Below are 16,994 nucleotides of genomic sequence, written 5' to 3'. Positions count from 1 at the left end.
AGAGGTTTTGGGACATGCCAGCATGGTTCAATAAATGATCAATTATAAACTAAAAACTTGTCATTTTAAATATATGAGGCTCGAAGAGAAGAACGGGGAATTCCTCAGATCAAAGGTGGGACTTACCTGGGAACTTGAGACAAGCAGGTCTCTGAACTTCTATGATGGCATAATCTTCACACACGACGTCTCGGACCAACAAGCTGTAAATATAAACCACTTTCCTCTCTGGATGTTCGGAGTGATGACTGACTTTACAAAAAGCATCATTTTACCAGAAACTGAGAAAACTGTTCACCTTCATTCATCAGAGTGGAAAAAGCATTAAGTCCACTCGTGCAGCATCACTACACTGTTGAATGTTTAAGTCAAACTTTGGGCAATTGGGTTTTATGCTAAAATAAAAACACGAGCAATATATGAGTTTGTTCATCTTCTGGATTCTTTGTTGCTTTATTTGAAGTGCCCTTTGGATGGGATATACATAGAAAATTAAAATAAAAAACAACAACCTCCAAGGCACTAGCTGGAAGGCAACACATGTAATATCAATATTCTTACAGCAAGGTCACATTTAATCTATAAAACTGAAGTTTTTAATTTTTTTTTAAATATTTTATTAAAACATTTAATTTATTATATTAAAAACAGACAAAACAGCAACAAAAATCTTGATTTTTTTAATTACTCAGCGTGTTGGCTTCAATGTTCGACAGTCCTCTCAGCTGCTCCTTGTTGCTCTGCCTTTCTCTTTAAAATACTCATATGGTGCTCTGTTGGATTCAGATGTGGTCGTCTCAGTTTAAACTATTTTCTTCCTATGGTACTTTTGGCAGTACAATCTTTTTTGAAAATTCTGGAGACTGGAGTCATCCTGTCAACCAGTAATTTATCTAAAGACATTTATCAAGATATCAAGAAACATTCCCCCAACACTTCATCCAGCCACAGTCCCACCTCCCTGCCTCACTGCTGGGACTGTATTCACTGTGGTGGTCTTGGCCCAGCTTATGCTAAACATGCTGGAACAAATCTAGGGAAAACAAATTCATCCGTCATCTGACTAAGAAATCTGCTCCTAATAAGCGTCAGGCTTCTTCTCATGTTTGTAACAGTTTTGTGCTGGAGAGAGACTTCCTGTTCGTTGTGGTGAACGTATGTGAGTCATCTAACACGTGGCTGTGTTTTCAAGAACTAGCCCGTGCTAGAGAACAGCTACTGTGGTTTGATCTACTTCTTCTGATTATTTATACATCTGTTCTTTTACTGATAGACACCCATAAATAAATAAACTGTACGTTCTGATGCTCATGTTAATGGATCCAGGCTAACTGGAGATCTGAGAAGGACTTGTTTTGGTTTCAGTAATCAGATTTTCTGACTTGTCGCTGATCTTTTTGTTGTGGTCAGAAGTTTACATACATCATGGGTATGAACTCTACCAAATCTGCCAAGAAGAGGGGAGAAATTTACAGCTGGAAATGTCAGCTACTAAGGTGTCTGGTTCAGCTGCAGGTCGATAAAGGAAATTTAACCAAATGTATAAATCTGAAAAGCTCTATGTACATTTTTGACATTGTGTGGATTAGTGAAGATCGAAAACAAATTCAAACACAATTCATGTTTGTAAAGTCATTAAAGATGACTCCCCAGAAACTGAACAGTTCAAAGAAATAATTAAAAGCCCCAGATTTCAATGACATTCATGCACATGATGACTCGTGTGTAAGCTTCTGACCACAACTGCGTTTGTTTGTTTTTGTGCTTATGTATATTTTATGTTTTTGTTTTATCTTTATGTGGTGGAAATATTTCACTCGTGAACCGTTTTATATTTCAGCGATATTGCACACGGGTATTCTCACTTCTGTATATGGCAGCTTAGCATGTAAAGTTTTATATTTCAGTCTTTCATTTTTAAGCCCATTATATGAAACAGGCTCGTCATGGTAGCAGTTATTCATCATACGAGAAATGGTGTTCATGACTGATGACAAAACCCTGCACCTTTATAAATCTATATACATTTTCAGTGGTGGGAAAAAAGAGGAAAATTTCCACAGAAGCAAAAAGAAAGGAAATTTAAAAAAGAAATAAAATACAATAAAACAGGAAGTTATTGCGCCCCATTAGGCTCCTACATTGCTGCATATTCAAATCAACCGTAGAACTTTTTTTCCTTTAAGGTGTTCATATTTTTTTAAATCTTAAGAAAGATGAACTTTTGTGTAGAATAAAGACAAAGCAGATATGTAGGGCCAAGAAAGGAGAAAACATTTTAAGTTAATGTTTAAATAAACTATTCTATGTTGTATAAGTGGACAGATTTTACTCTGTAGTCAGACCCCCCCACCCCCGTATTACATCAGGTGAGGTACAGTCCAATAGCAGATCTGAAATGGCTGCAGCAGTGAAAATGCTGACTGATATGAAGAGCATAAAAACAGTCATGTTGTCTGTATTCACGGTAAGAATCTGGGGGGGAAAACCAAATCTGAGCAGCAGTCAAATTTGTCTGTTCTGATAAATAAAAAAACAAAGCAGCAGTGGTCAACATTGTCAATAATCAGTTTCAGGAATAATGGACAGCAGCACATAATCAATGCCTGAAAGTAGTGATTAACACAGTCATCATTCCACAATGGGCGTAGAATTCGAGCGCCTCCTTTTAAGAAGAGGCACACAAGTCACCTGCTAACACAGGTAATAGGTCCATCTGTTTTCAAGCAAGTTGCATTAACGCACTTTTTGTCCTCTCATTTCTTTTTCACCCTGCTGTAAAAGATCACTACCAACCAAAAACACACAGGGCAAATTACACAGAGTACCACTTAGATATCTCCATGTCCCCTTCACTGTGTGAGAGAGCGAGGATGCTGGACGGGTGAGGGGTGAAGCAAACTGCTGAATGCCTGGAAGTGTGACGGGAGGACAGCGGTTGAGGATGATGAAGAGGACGGCAGGCTAAATTCCACCTGCAGCATGTGGGAAGCACTGGCCCCACCGCTCACTGTGCCACAGTCAGGGCCCTCAGAAAGTAAATGTTCGCCACGCATGTGTAGCTGAAAGAAACAAGAGTTTGGGAGCCCGTGGTTGTCATGGAGGGCCGGAGAGTTCCCGCAGGCCCACTGGGAGGTCTCAGCAAAGAGCTGAGACTGGAGCTGGACTGGAGCTGAAGGACAACAACTATCTGAGCCAGATTCCTGCAGGCCGTCTATGGGCGGGAGAGAGAAAGGACATCCGAACAGCTGCTGAGGACACTCGTCGCCGCACAGCTCTGACAAGCCCATCACCAGCTCGCCATCTGGACAGACGTATAGAAATTCACAGGACGACAGATTAATAAAACCTCCATTACTGTTGTCATATATTCTAGGATGTATGTTTGATGTCTATGGTTACAATGGCATCTGAGGAGTGCTTTTGTGCTCTTCTAGCGTACCTATTTCTACTACAGAGTACCCAGCAAACATTTAAACGGCTGGCGGTCTTTTCTCGAACGATAGTCATAGTTCCAAAATGAAAGCTGAACCGATATCAAGAATGTTACCTTCACATCAGCACCAACTTCCTAACATAAACGAGGTTCTTGTCGAACGTCCTTGTTAGATTTTCAAGCACGAGAAAGTTTGTGTTTAAAAATTCTGTTTTACTGTCAGAATAAAGGAAATAGAAATTAAATTCTCTCAAGAAAAGCATGAGAAGAAAAGAAGAAACCTTAGTGGTGACTCAAACTCGTGACCTCACGCTTTCATCTCGAGAAAACCGAACTTCATGTTTGAATGAAGCATTCCTGAGTCGACGTCGCAGACAGAGAGGGAATAATTGTCCAATGTGCTAAATTCACCAACAAAAAAATGAAAAGAAATTCAGATTTACGAAACTGAAAACAACTTAAAAGTGTTGTTTATTTAAAACATTTAAAAAGATTCCAGGAGCACGACTCTGTGAGTACGTGACGATGTAAAATCCACGGAAATATTCATGTGGATATCTGCTCACAACCACATATTAGTTGTGAAAAAATAATGAATAAATAATAAAAATGGCTATCATTCCATCTTTGCAATAACTTAATATTCATTTCTCACCGTTTAAGAGACGAGCCGACGTCCCTTTTGTTCTATGCGGAAACAACATCTACATCCATCGCTCTACATCGGCGTCGCACCCCGACCTGTCCTGACCAGGGACGCGACGTCGCAGTTTGAACCATGTTTGCTGGGTAATCTCCTCAAACATCTTCCTCATATGAGGAGATTATGAACTATCTGAAATATCTACACAACTGTTTACTGCATGTTTTATACTGTGAATTCTACACATGCTGTGCTGTGTATATCAGCGAGCCACTGCAATAAATGCATTTTTTTTTGCTACACTGATTTTGAAGTTTATTTTAATACAGCAGTCTTATTTTGAAAAGATGTGACGGTATATAAGGGAAAAAACTGTATTTGGAAAAAACAAAGGGAAAAAAGCAAAAAGCAATATTTTAAATAACATCTCCAACATTATTCAGACACTATTTGCAAATGTGCTAATTATTACACAGCCAGAGGAGGCTGTTTACATTAGATCCGTTTCTTTCCTTTCTCATTAAACTTTGTCTATTTATTTGTCTGATTATTTCCCAGTGACCACATTATTTTAGTTTTCTGTACTCATCCTCTTTACCTGCAGGCTGCTCAACCTGCTGTCTGTGGCCTGAGTGGACTGAGGTCATGGCTTTAAGAGAAAACGGGGAGTTCGTCTGCGCCTGGGGCGGCCCTCTTCTTCTGGAGCACCATCAACATGCACAACATGCCCAAGCGCGCACACACAGACACACGCGCAGACGTGCATACATGCGAGCAAAAACACAACACAAAACAAATGTATACCATGAAAATATTGGGGAAAACAAAGGAAGGGAGACATAAAATGTTTCATATGAGACAGGGATAATAAATATGTCAAAATAAACAGGAAGAATATATAAACAAACAGGAAATCAATGGAGCCCATGTATAACATGACTGAAAGATGATTTGGCATGTATGTTTCACATGGCATGTAAATGGTTTATGTACAAAAAGATGGGTAAACATACATAGCTTCAGTTTTATCAGACACTGAAACTTTTGTTTATCTACTTTTTCTTTTGTGAAGAAGAAGAAGAAGCTTGTGTCTTTACTTTGAACTTAAGGCCACAGTTAATAACACTTTAGACTGAAGCCTTTGCTTCACTATTATTTGAATATTATTTTAGTTCTCTGTAAGAAAGGACATTTTGTGTGGCAAGAGCTCACCAAAGTAAATATAAAGAGCTTCCATCTGAGCCATCACGTCAGGTGTTTTTATGAGGCGACCTCTGGTTTTTACCTTGTTTGTCCTGGTCCAGGTTCGACTGTGGAGGTAATGGGGACTCCAGCTGCCCTGTGCCCATGGAGCTGTGAGGCAACAACCTTGTGGAACTGTTGTTTCCCTCGAGTTCCACAACCTCCCCATCCTGGTCTCCATCCTCCCTGCAACACACAGCAGAACTACTTCCAGCTCTGATAAATTATGTGTTTGCGACCTACAGAGCTCACAGTTTTCACTCAGACAGTAGTTGTTGTAAAATCTGTTCATATAACTTGGATTAACCAGCTCTTTGCAGACCACCAGCATCTTTAGACGTCCTTTGAGGTGAGAGACTTTAACAGATAGCTCACGAAAACTTTATTTGCTTACAGATCAAGTGAGGTGGAATTTGTCAAAATGCTGTTAAAGTGAAGCAAAAACATGTGGGAATGAAGAATTAGGCCCTTCCAGGTTCCAGTTGTAATAGGTCATCTGGTGTAACCTGATGTAGTTTTAGTGTAGACCTTTTACTTACCTGTACTACATTTTATTCGGTGGACTGGAGAAAGAGCGTAACAATGGTTTAACCTAATAATGCACTAAAAGCGCACATCAGGTTTTCTAATTTGCAAGTTAGGTCAACAATTTTTATTTATCATGTTCTTAAAAATTCTGCAACATCTAGACCAGTTTAATCTAAAACTGAGCGAGCAAGAGATCATCAATACCATCAGGATCATCAGTAACCCACAGAATATTAAGGAGGCCGTGTCTCATGAAAATACTGCCCAATGGCAGCATGTAAGAATTAAAAAGTAAGAGATTTAGAATTGATCCTTGAGCTACCTGACAGGTCTCACGCTTAGAAAGTAGACCTCTCTGAAGTCCAAAGCCTATCTGGCAATTTTACAGGAAGTGATTCTAGACATGTACCAAAGTGTAAATTAGCACTTCCTTTACCCGAACTCTACCTCTTTATCAAGTGTCATGAAAATGAGCTTCATAGTTTTTGTATGATTCTGTTATGAGACAGAATCATACATACTGTCAGTGCGCCCCAGGGTGGCTGTGGCTACAATGTAGCTGCCATCACCAGTGTGTGAATGTGTGTGTGAATGGGTGGATGACTGGATGTAGTGTAAAGCGCTTTGGGGTCCTTAGGGACTAGTAAAGCGCTATACAAATACAGGCCATTTACCATTTTTACCATTTAGAAAAACAAAATACCAAAATTTTTGCAGGGATCAGAAAAAAACCAAAAATCTTAAAGCTACTTTGAGCTACTCTGGAGAGCATGTTTGATATGGCAGAGTTTGGAAGTACTTCCTGACACATTCCTAAAAGCAGGTTTCCCCTTCAAGGCTGTCTCCTTGTGCAACACTTTAACACTTCAGAACTGCTCTCTGTAAAGTCCCACTCGGATCACTTGCACATGTACATTTGCTGGATTTCTGTAGTCCAAACTGTTTCCATTTAGATTTCATTGTGGAGTACAGGACAAATTCACAAAGAGGTTTGAGTGAATTTGTTGGCCATAATTAAGATGCAAGTGGACAGATGGGAGCAGCGGGGAGCAGTGCAGTGCTCCACAAGGAGACAAACCTGAAATCCGATGGCTGTTCTTGCTTTTTATGTGCCGTTCTTTCTGATTGCACCTTTTATCTAAAAGACTCTGGTTATCTTCAGATTGGTGTCCCAGCAACACTCACATGCTCCCTGATTGCAGGCTGTACTTCTTGCGGCTCAGCCTGGTAGCCTGCTGAGTAAAGTACTTGTGACGCTCAGACTTCTTCCACATGTAGTAATACTCCACACACTCGCCCACTGAGCGTGTTCGTACCTGTGGATAAGAAGAGGTTGTTTTTGCATTAGCGGAAAATAGTCAACACTTTTAAATCAGCATATCAGGTAGCAGGTCATCCTCTGGGTGCTCACCTTATTTGCCTGAATGAGGTGGAAGTTTTTCCCATAAACTCGATACCCATGCTCAAAGTTCCTGCACTCCTCCTCGCTCCAGGAGCAGAGCTCTTCTAAAGACAGCGGACATCAAAAATAAGTTTATAAAACTACATAATAATTTTACATTTTTACATAATTGTAATTACAATCACATAAACTAAATAGAACAGAAAAACTGAAATGAAAAGTGACACTCTTAATATCATAATCTGTTAATTTTGCTTTCCTGTTTCTAGCATAATAAAACTGGTCTTAAACTGGAGGCTCATTTCTGATTTGAAGGTCATGAGGTCACATCAGTGAGTTATTCCTTCTCTGCAGTGATGAAGTTGGCAGCTATAGTTCCACCGAAATGGTAATGAAACGTCATACTTTGCACCGGAAAAGAATTACACTGGCCTTGGGTTGTTGAATAAGCCTGCATTTCTCTCTTTTATTAAGAATACCACAGATTTTTCATTGACACTGGTATGCTGTTACTGCAGATCTAATTCTAACACAGGCTTTATTGAGAAGACCAGGGGAGGCTGACTTTCAACGACTGAACTTTTTTCATACTCGCTTTTTTGTCATGGATACTTGAAAATGTTGTGGTAACACAACTATTTACACATCTACAGACCAATCAATTCTTTTCCCTGAAACAATTCGGCTTTAGACCAAAATATTACGCAGAAATAGTAACCTGTTATTTTACTAACACCATTAAGGGCTTTTTTGGTGGCAGTTTTGTGGGGGTGGAATACACACAAACTTTTGAGGGTCTTGTTATTCTTGATCTAAAAAACGCATTTGACACTGCCAATCACAATATACCCAAATGTGCAGTGTGTGATGGATGAACAAGAAAGAAAATTAGTGAAACTATTGAAAAACAGAATGGGCATTCCCCAAGGACTGCTACTTGTTCCAATGCTTTGCACTCTGTTTATCAGTGATTTGCCTGCAAGCTACCCAGAGGCTGATGATAACATTTTACGTTTTTAATAATAATTTGAGATCCGCAACTCAAATTTGATAAACATGAAACAAATTCAAAGACTGTTAAGACCAATCTGAGTGTTTTCAATCTTATTCAACACTAGATGAACTTTGCAGCAGCCCAGCTGTTTATGCATTCTTTCATATTTTCGCAATTTGTGATATTTTATGACAGTATGGGTCTAAGTATCACCATCTACAACTAAGCACCTTCTATCTTTTTATAAACAGACTCTAAATAATGAATTTAAAAAAATACAGTCCACTTAGTTTTGATGTTTTCATTCATATCTTTTGTGTTAAAGTAGTTTTTAAATGCAGACTGGCCGCATACCTCTAGATGCATAAGACGGTGACGGCAGTCACTAGGACCATGTTGGACACTGTAAAACACCACATCAAAGATCTAAATTTGGACAATCAGCATTCGCCATAATGACCTGTCACCTATTCAGGAAGCATGTCCTGTCAGGCCTCCTGAAATCAAATTAATTATAGATATTGAATCTTATTAAAAGTCAAATTTTGGTTAATGGCAAATAAAAATCATTTGTTAATTTCTGTATCGTTTTATGTGCATTTCATTTTATTTATGTTTTTCCCTAGTTATCTCTATATTGTATAGTATGGTAACGGTTTTATGTAACTAAATATGATAAAATTTTGTGTGTTGTGGGTATAAATGCCTAACTAGGGTCAATGGTTGAAAATAGGCCACAGTTTCATGTCTGGGAATTCCTCAGTTAAGTTTTGCCCTTGCTAATGGATTAAAAAATTGTATAAAACACTGTAACTGCAAAAACCTGTGACATATGGGTGCAACGATTTTCTGATGACTTTAAATTTACATACTATCAATCATTATTACAAACTTATTCTGGGTTGTTCACAAAGGTGTAAAATGCCCAGTTGGGGAAAGTAGGACAACGGGATAGTTCTTACCACTGAATACTTTCACGTTGAAACGAAATCGCCTCAGTGCTTCTTCGACATTAAAGTTGCATTTCACTAACTCGTACAGTGCCTGAAGGTTTAGAGGAAACACAAAAACTGTCACTCAGTGAAGACTTACCTCTCGGTTTAAGGCAAGTTAAAGAAAACAAGAACTCTTGATTATGGACATAAAGGCTGACCATGTTTAGCCATGGTCCACTATGAGTTCAGGTAATGCAGACTAAACGAGACAAGTAGAAGAAGTCTTCTGAAACGTCTTAAGGAGATTGGGATGAGGTTAGTAATCCAGACATCTGAATAACAAGACAAAAGTAAAATCTTCAAGTACACAGATCTAATAATACATGGACTTCTTTTTATCCAGCTGTTTGTTTCTTTCAGCGTGTACAGAAGGCACATTTATTATATTTTACCACAGCTAAAAACTGGTTAAGATGAGTCATTCGCCTTTTGTTGGGGGGGCAGTTGCGACATTGCCATGAAGGAAGAATACTTCGTTACTGAAGAGGGGCGCTTACGTGTTACTACAGACTAGCTTAAACAAACAAAAGTAGCCAGCAGTGTTTGCTGAGATGTACCTGTTCATTGTCTTGGACAATGACCTCCTCGGTTCCTACTGCCTCCTCCTGGCCACGGGGTCTTTGTGCATTCAGCAAGAACTCCTCCACTTCATGCACTGGCAGAACCCCTGGCCTCCACAACAACTGGTCTTCGGTGCTGTAAGCTAGAGGGTGACAGGCACAGTTTCTCAGACTTACAGCGGACACATTAGACACGTTTACTCTGTATCGTGTTCGTGTTTGCACTGTGCTTTACATTATGGACTTGAATACACCTCGGTTTTTCTCAGTGCCTCAGCTCCTCTCTTTCACACTCACTCTCTCTTTCATGCATCAACATGCTTTGAAAGGCAGTCTTGCCGAGCACAATGAGGTTGATGTATTTTTTTGTGGATGTATTTGGGCGGTTTTTTAGAAGCAGTGACAAATTGTCCTCCCACATTCCTTATAGATTTGTTAATAATGTAACAGCAATTTTTAATGAAGGCAGCACGACCACACTCTGCACACTGAGCTGAGTCCAACAGAACTGTGCTGGTCCTACATCTTGAAGCAGGTCACAGCACAGTACACATCAATCACACCAACTCTGGGGAGTCAAAAGTGCTTGGACACAGTACTAAACACGTAATCCCCTCTTCCATTAGTACCATCTGATCAACTCGCCACGGTTCACCACAGTTTTCAGGATTTTCCATTAGATCATTCCTAAAAAAACGTACCAGGCACAAGGTACACATGCTTGGCCGGGGTTCCAAGTGATCTGAGCAGATACTAAAATGTGACATCGTCAGACTGCATGCCACCGATTGGCTGGTCAGCGGTGTCACTTAATGAGTCAAGAGAGTCTCATTCACGAAACTCAACATCGCCATTTTTGAAACCCGGCAACGAGGGAAATGTCTACGGAAAACAACACTGTGGTCCCCGAGTGTGATGAAAAGCCACAGACAGAGCAACAGGTCTACTTCCGAGTCGAGTATATATATGTATATATATATTAGGGGTGCAACGATACTCATATCGATATTGAACCGTTTGATACAGTGCTTTCGGTTCGGTACGCAAATGTATCGAACAATACAAAATTTGTAATTTATTTTATCAACTTTTCTTCTGACGATGCTGTCTGTGTTGAGAGCTCAGTGGATCTGCGTTCGACTACTCCGCCTAGGCTGCACTGTCGAGCGCAGATCCATTACTGAGCGCAGCGCAAGCTAGCAAGACAGAAGCTCGTTGCAACATGGCAAACTTCCTCCCCTACCCTCATTCAGATCTGGCCTTTGGAACTATTTTGGTCTTCATGTGAAGTATGACCCTGAAGGTAAGCGCGTCATGGACAAAAGTAAAACAGTATGTCGGATGTGCCACGCAATGCTCAATTACATGGGTGGGAACTAGTGTGTTAGCGCAGTTTTCTCGTTAACGTGTTGACGCTGGACAGCAGCACGTTAACGGAGATTTGCCGTGTTGTGGCGTTAACGTCATTTCAGATTAACGCTGACAGCACTAGTGGGAACACAACGAATATGACTGCACATTTACTCCGACATCATCCTCGTGCAAAGACAAGTGGAAGCAGACAAAAACAACAAGCAGCATGCTACAAACTTTACCCGAGTCATTTAGACAGCCGTTAGCACAGGATTCTCCTTATGGGGACCTGATATGTTTAATATGCTGCTGAGAATATAGCCCAGAAGAAGCGTATAGTATAGCTTTTATTTTGGAAAGAGCCATTTCTCTGTAATAAACTCTCTTTTCCAAAGATGAGTGATTTCTCGATCAGATAGATTTATTTTTTTAATTACTTTGTTGTTTCAGCAACATTAAATTTAAAAACTGTACGTTTGAGTTAAAATATATATTTATAATTTTAATAAATGACAAATTAAAAAGGCATGAACATTTTTTTGTATCGAAAAAATATCGAACCGTGACACCAAAGTATCGAACCGAACCGTGAATTTTGTGTATCGTTGCACCCCTAATATATATGTGTGTATATATATCAGAACAACTGTCAAAAATGACAATTTCAGTTGCTTACCTCTCTCCTGGTAGGTGTACGGGCTGATTGGAGGGATTTTTGCCTGATACATGGAGCCAACCATGATCTCCTAAACAGGAAATCCAAACATGAATAGTCATAATTGTGAAACGTGTGATCATGCCTATAAAAGCTGAAATTTTATTTTAAAATGTACACATGTTAGTGTTCTTTGTGTCGACCTACAACCATGAGAAACTCAGGCCTGTCCAAAACAAGCTGTTACATTTAGAAAGCTGAGCCACTGTGGTTTTAGAACTTGGGAGATTTTTTTCCTATTAACCATTTCTCTGGCTTATATGAATTTGAATTTTCTTAAGTAGAGCATTTTTGGCCAGCCCATTAAAAGCATCGTGGTTCTGTTGAAATTAGGTCTCAGCTCAGTAGCCTAACTTTGAATTATAATTAGTGCCAGAGCAGGAAAAAGTGTCATGTTTATATAAATGTAACCAAAGCCTAGTGTATATTCAGCCTTTGATTGCACTGATCAAAAGAACCATTACCAAAGGGTTGATAACCCATATTTTATTGCTGCCTAACTGTCTTGCTATTGGGATTTTATCTGATTTGCTTTCCCATAAAGACAAGTTGCAACGTAATGTGTCTCCCTTAAACTTAAAGGTGATTGAGAGTCACTTAGTCAAAATAAGATTACTATGCTCAGTAACCCACCTTTTGCTCTTCATTGGATGGAATAGAGACATCATCAGAGTCTTCATCTGATGAACTGATCAACGTGTCTTTGTCTCCACCTAAAACACATGAAATATTAGAGAAAGATCAGGAGAACATTCAAATAACGCCACAAGATTTTCCATGCCATCTTAAAAGCCAAATCTTTCTGCTGATTAAGAAAGGGAATCTTAAGCATATTTAAAACCACAATTCTTTATAGTCATGATAAAAAATAAAATGACTATACACTGCATCTAACTCAGTATGAACCACAATTCAGTATAAAGCAGAATATGCACAACATCAATGAGCAAAGTGGCACCTCCTCTTTTTAACCTGTTCAGTGTGTTCAGTCTGTGCACCATGAACAACACTAAAGCTGCATACCTGCTGTACATTTGGTTTTCATGTTTTATAGAGTCAGCACCTTTCACATAGAATCACTATCTGGATATGACTGTTTCAATATATTAAAACTCCTGTAGATTGAAATATCTCTCTGCCTTTGATTTAATGGTGTCATATGAAGAGTGACACATATATGCTATCAGACAGGAACATCTCATAACAACTTCCACAGAACTGTATAAAATCAATGCTTATTATGAGTGCATTTCCCTAGGATCACAAACCCTGACAGGTTGTGTTATTTGAAATGTCATCAAAGCACCAGAAATTCGATTCGATTCAATTTCAAACTGCGAACCTTTCTTTAGCTCAGAAAATTTCAGCGAGTTTTAGTGTTATATGAAAATGTGTTAATGCGTGTCTCCCTGGGTGTTACCTTGGATGCGGCGAAGCAGATCCGAGGTGCTTGAGGTGACTGAGGGGGTGAGATCGTCGGCTAATGATTCTTCCTGCTCCCCAGGGAAGAGATCCTCAGTTATCTGATCCTAAACCAAACATATAATAAGACAAAAAAATAAAAACAAAAGACAGAACAGTAAAAATAGAAAAACAGAGTTAGCATATTCATTAGATGTACAATCATTCAAGTTGATATTTTTGACTGATTCTCAAAAGTTCTCTGACCAATTCGACCAATCAAAATCTGTTTTGATGAATAAATGAAAGATGAATGAGGCCACGGGTGTGTTCTGTGCACCTCAGGTTGTATACCTTGTCCAGTGTCATGTCTGGCAAACTGGCAGCCATGTGACAGGTCTCCTTCTCTGGATCTGATACTGTATAGCCATAGAAAGCCAACAGCTCCTCCAAGGGAAGCTCACTGGCCTACAAATAAGGCACAGAGGGAGGCAGTGACAGGTGGAGGGGAGGTGATGGGGTATAAGAGGGAAAGAAACCACAGAAATGTATAAATAACACCCACATTTCTTGAAAATCATCTACATGTCTGTCAGTTTAGCTATCTCAAGCACACTTGACACTTTTCCCTGGTCTGTCCAAATAATGCCATCAGACTGATTGAGCAGTCTCCTTGTAAGATGCCTAAAACACCCCCAGAGTGTACTCAGTTTACTCAAAGTAATTGAACTGTTCTGTAAAAATGTCAGAGTCAACATCTGCACGTCCCATGTCATTTCCTGAACACGGTGTTCAGAATTTCAGCATTTTTAAAGGTAAAAATGAATATTTCTTTACTTTACATGTTATGACAACAGACGTAGAGATTATGAGAAAAGTAAATGGTTGCGTTGATTATTTAAATCATCTTCTTCTTTGACTGCTCCCTTTAGGAGTCGCCACAGTGGATGATCTGCATCCTCCTCTGTCACACCAACCCTCTGCATGTCTTCCTTCACTGCATCTATGAATCTTCCTATTTTCCTGCTGCCTGCCTTTCTCTCCTCTGCACATGTCAAAACATCTCAGCTTCCCTCTAACTTTTTTCTCCAAACTGCTCGACCTGAATTGTCCCTCTGATGTACTCATTCCTAACTCCACCACCTTATTGCCATCTTATAAACCTTTCTTTTCACTCTTCCTGCTATACTTCTGTCACAAATCACCCCTGACACTCCTCTCCACCCACTCCACCCTGCCTGCGCTCTCTTCTACACCTCTCTTGTGCACTGTCTGTTGCTTTGGATGGTTGATGTCAGGTACTGAAACTCATCAACTTCAACTTCATATTTACTCCTCTGTTAAACTACAATTTAAAATAATTCTGTTGAAATGTTATATTGAAGGCAAATAATGCCCATAAAAAGGGGGGGTTATTAAGAGTTATCGATGCTGCTGGTTAGAGTAATTATTAAAATTCACATTCACTTGCAGTATGTTGATAGATTTTGGTCCTCAGACTGTTTTTCGTTTTTGTCAAAAAACGCTGCTGTTAAAATTTCTATGAACTAGTAACTGAATTATTTCAAAAGCAAATGTTACATGACTTTAGAGTAACAAAACTGTACTGAACAATAATAGTCGATGCCATTACTGTCAGTGATGTAGTACACCCTGCAACTATAAGGTTCCCATAATCACAGGAAGCTATTTTGCTGAATATTTTTGTGTTTATCACACATATAAACATGGCAGAACGTGATCATACAGTGTGGGATGGTGTCGCCATCTTCATCGAGCGAGGACTCTTCTCCTCCTCCAACTCCTCTAAGACCCGTAAAGACTTCTGCTTCTCCAGATGAGGGCCTTCATTGCTGTATCTCCTCCACTCTCCACTAGGCCACAAGCTCTGCATTCATGTTTAGATGCTTATCACCCACCTACAAACATGCACATAGATAAAGACAGTATGTCTGTTATGTTGCATTCAAACTCATGTAAAATAGCACAGTACATTAAAATGGTGCCGTGGCACTCGCACAAATGAACACATGAACAACACAGGATCAAATAGTGGCTGATCCTGGCTCATCCCATTACAGGTCAGCTGACTCCTCACTTTTCAAGGGCTCTTCTTTCAACTTATGAGACCTTCTGCTATCCAGACTTAGGTGTTAAACTTAATAACAGATTGATCATAGCACTTGTGGGAAGTTTAAGCGCAATGTAATGTAACTTTAAAGATATTTAAATGTCCAAGAGCTCATTGTGAATTGTCACCACAGGATGGTCGGTTTTGCTGTGATACTACATTAACAAAAAAAGCTTCACGGTGGTTTTCCTGATTCATCGACACGATTCCAGGCTCGGCTTTGGTCTGAACTAATCAGATACAATGTACGTACAGGATGAAGGCCACATAAAGAGTTTATAACCATAGTGGGAAACTTTGGGTAACACGCTTACAGCAGTAACCGTACAAGAATCTCGCCCAAACCTACTTCACATGAAGTCCAAGCGCTCTCTAAATTAGATTATAATCTACTTCTCACGACGCCAAAAGTCACCAAAAATCTCCCAACCCGTCGGTCGCTGTCTGACTGACCAGGGGCGCTTTCCTGCGACTTGGTGCTGAACGCCTCTTCCTCTCTCCGGCTCGCTACGAGTGGCAAGAAGGAAATAACTACTTCTCAATATTTCTGAAAGAGACGGTCGGAGTTTACCGCCGCCGAGTCATGACATGTCTCCCAACTTTTTCACTAAACCCACTTCGCCGGCAAGGCACACCTGAAATAGTTCAGCACCCCCGTGTTAGACCCTACCGGGCTCCCTATTGTTTTCTACGGCTTTACTATCAAGGCTGAGGGAATGTCTCTTTAAAGCCAAGAACGCGGAGAGAGGCGATACGCTGGAGAGGTTCTCCATTTCTTCCGCCGCTTCCCAGTTAAATAGCCCCCGTGGCTCTCTTTCAGCGGTCGTTCACCAGCCGGCCAAACCCTCGGCAGTCTTGTGTATCGTACGGAGTGACAGAAGTCTTAAATTCGGCCCAGCTTCTCTAACATTTGGGTCATTACATTTCTCGTTTTCGCTCACTTACCTCCGCCATTCCGTTTCTGCGCAAGCTGACTATTGCCCGGATGTTGTAGGTCTACTCTTCTCTGCTGCTCCGTTTATTGCCGCAACGATTCAGCAACAGCGGCTGCAGTGCAGCGTCGCACACAGTTACAATGACTTTTTTTCAGTAGTTTAGTTCATTTTGTTTAAGTTTACAACTTTTTTTAAAAAATCCTTCGTAGTTTTAAGTAATTTTTTTAAATCGCCCCGAACCAACACTTTCGGTATCATCTCTAAAAATGTTGTTTTACTGTAAGTAACAATTCTAAAAATATTACTAGAAAAAGAAAAGGGAAATGTATCGACTGATCAGTTCAATTATTCTTCGCGTTAAAACTTAACATAATAGTGACCCAATTTCTGCTCTTCTGCTATTAAATTAGTAAACAATAGTTTGGCACTGAACGCATCTTTAAGTTAAATGTAAATGCCCCCCTTTACCAACACGTCCACGTGCGGTTGCTGAAAGACACTACGGTTTGTGCTGATTATGCGAGTGGAGGAGGGGACAGGACATGGCCAAAGCAGATAAAGATTGCTTATATGGCTTTGTCCTCAGCCAGTGACTGCTCAAAGTTGTCAGCGATTATAGAAGCATATAATGTAGCTCTACGTGTTGTCACCATATTCTC

General features: G+C 39.9%; 1 protein-coding gene across 2 annotated transcripts; it reads right to left on the bottom strand.

Moving 5' to 3' along the window:
• Window positions 1-424: 424 nt before the first annotated feature.
• On the bottom strand, window positions 425-16,413 carry mier2 (mesoderm induction early response 1, family member 2). Of its 2 annotated transcripts, XM_085449118.1 has the most exons (13): window positions 16,346-16,413; window positions 15,017-15,188; window positions 13,624-13,737; window positions 13,289-13,397; window positions 12,502-12,581; window positions 11,830-11,899; window positions 9,798-9,943; window positions 9,208-9,289; window positions 7,261-7,355; window positions 7,035-7,165; window positions 5,365-5,507; window positions 4,678-4,778; window positions 3,243-3,304 (listed from the first exon to the last, which is right to left on the bottom strand). In XM_085449118.1, the coding sequence occupies exons 2-12, from the start codon at window positions 15,161-15,163 to the stop codon at window positions 4,723-4,725; spliced, it is 1,173 nt and encodes a 390-aa protein (XP_085305244.1). In that variant the 5' UTR covers window positions 15,164-15,188; window positions 16,346-16,413; the 3' UTR covers window positions 3,243-3,304; window positions 4,678-4,722. The 2 variants fall into 2 exon arrangements, with proteins under 2 accessions (XP_085305243.1, XP_085305244.1); XM_085449117.1 differs by lacking the exon at window positions 4,678-4,778 and having other exon boundaries at window positions 425-3,304.
• Between the last annotated feature and the right edge of the window lie 581 nt (window positions 16,414-16,994).

This window comes from Copadichromis virginalis, linkage group LG23 (assembly GCF_057382275.1).
Source record: "Copadichromis virginalis isolate Kocher_CV1m ecotype Utaka linkage group LG23, C_Virginalis_male_GT1.1, whole genome shotgun sequence".
In the NCBI taxonomy this organism is placed as follows: Eukaryota; Metazoa; Chordata; class Actinopteri; order Cichliformes; family Cichlidae; genus Copadichromis; species Copadichromis virginalis.
This window is presented reverse-complemented; position numbering and strand designations above follow the sequence as displayed.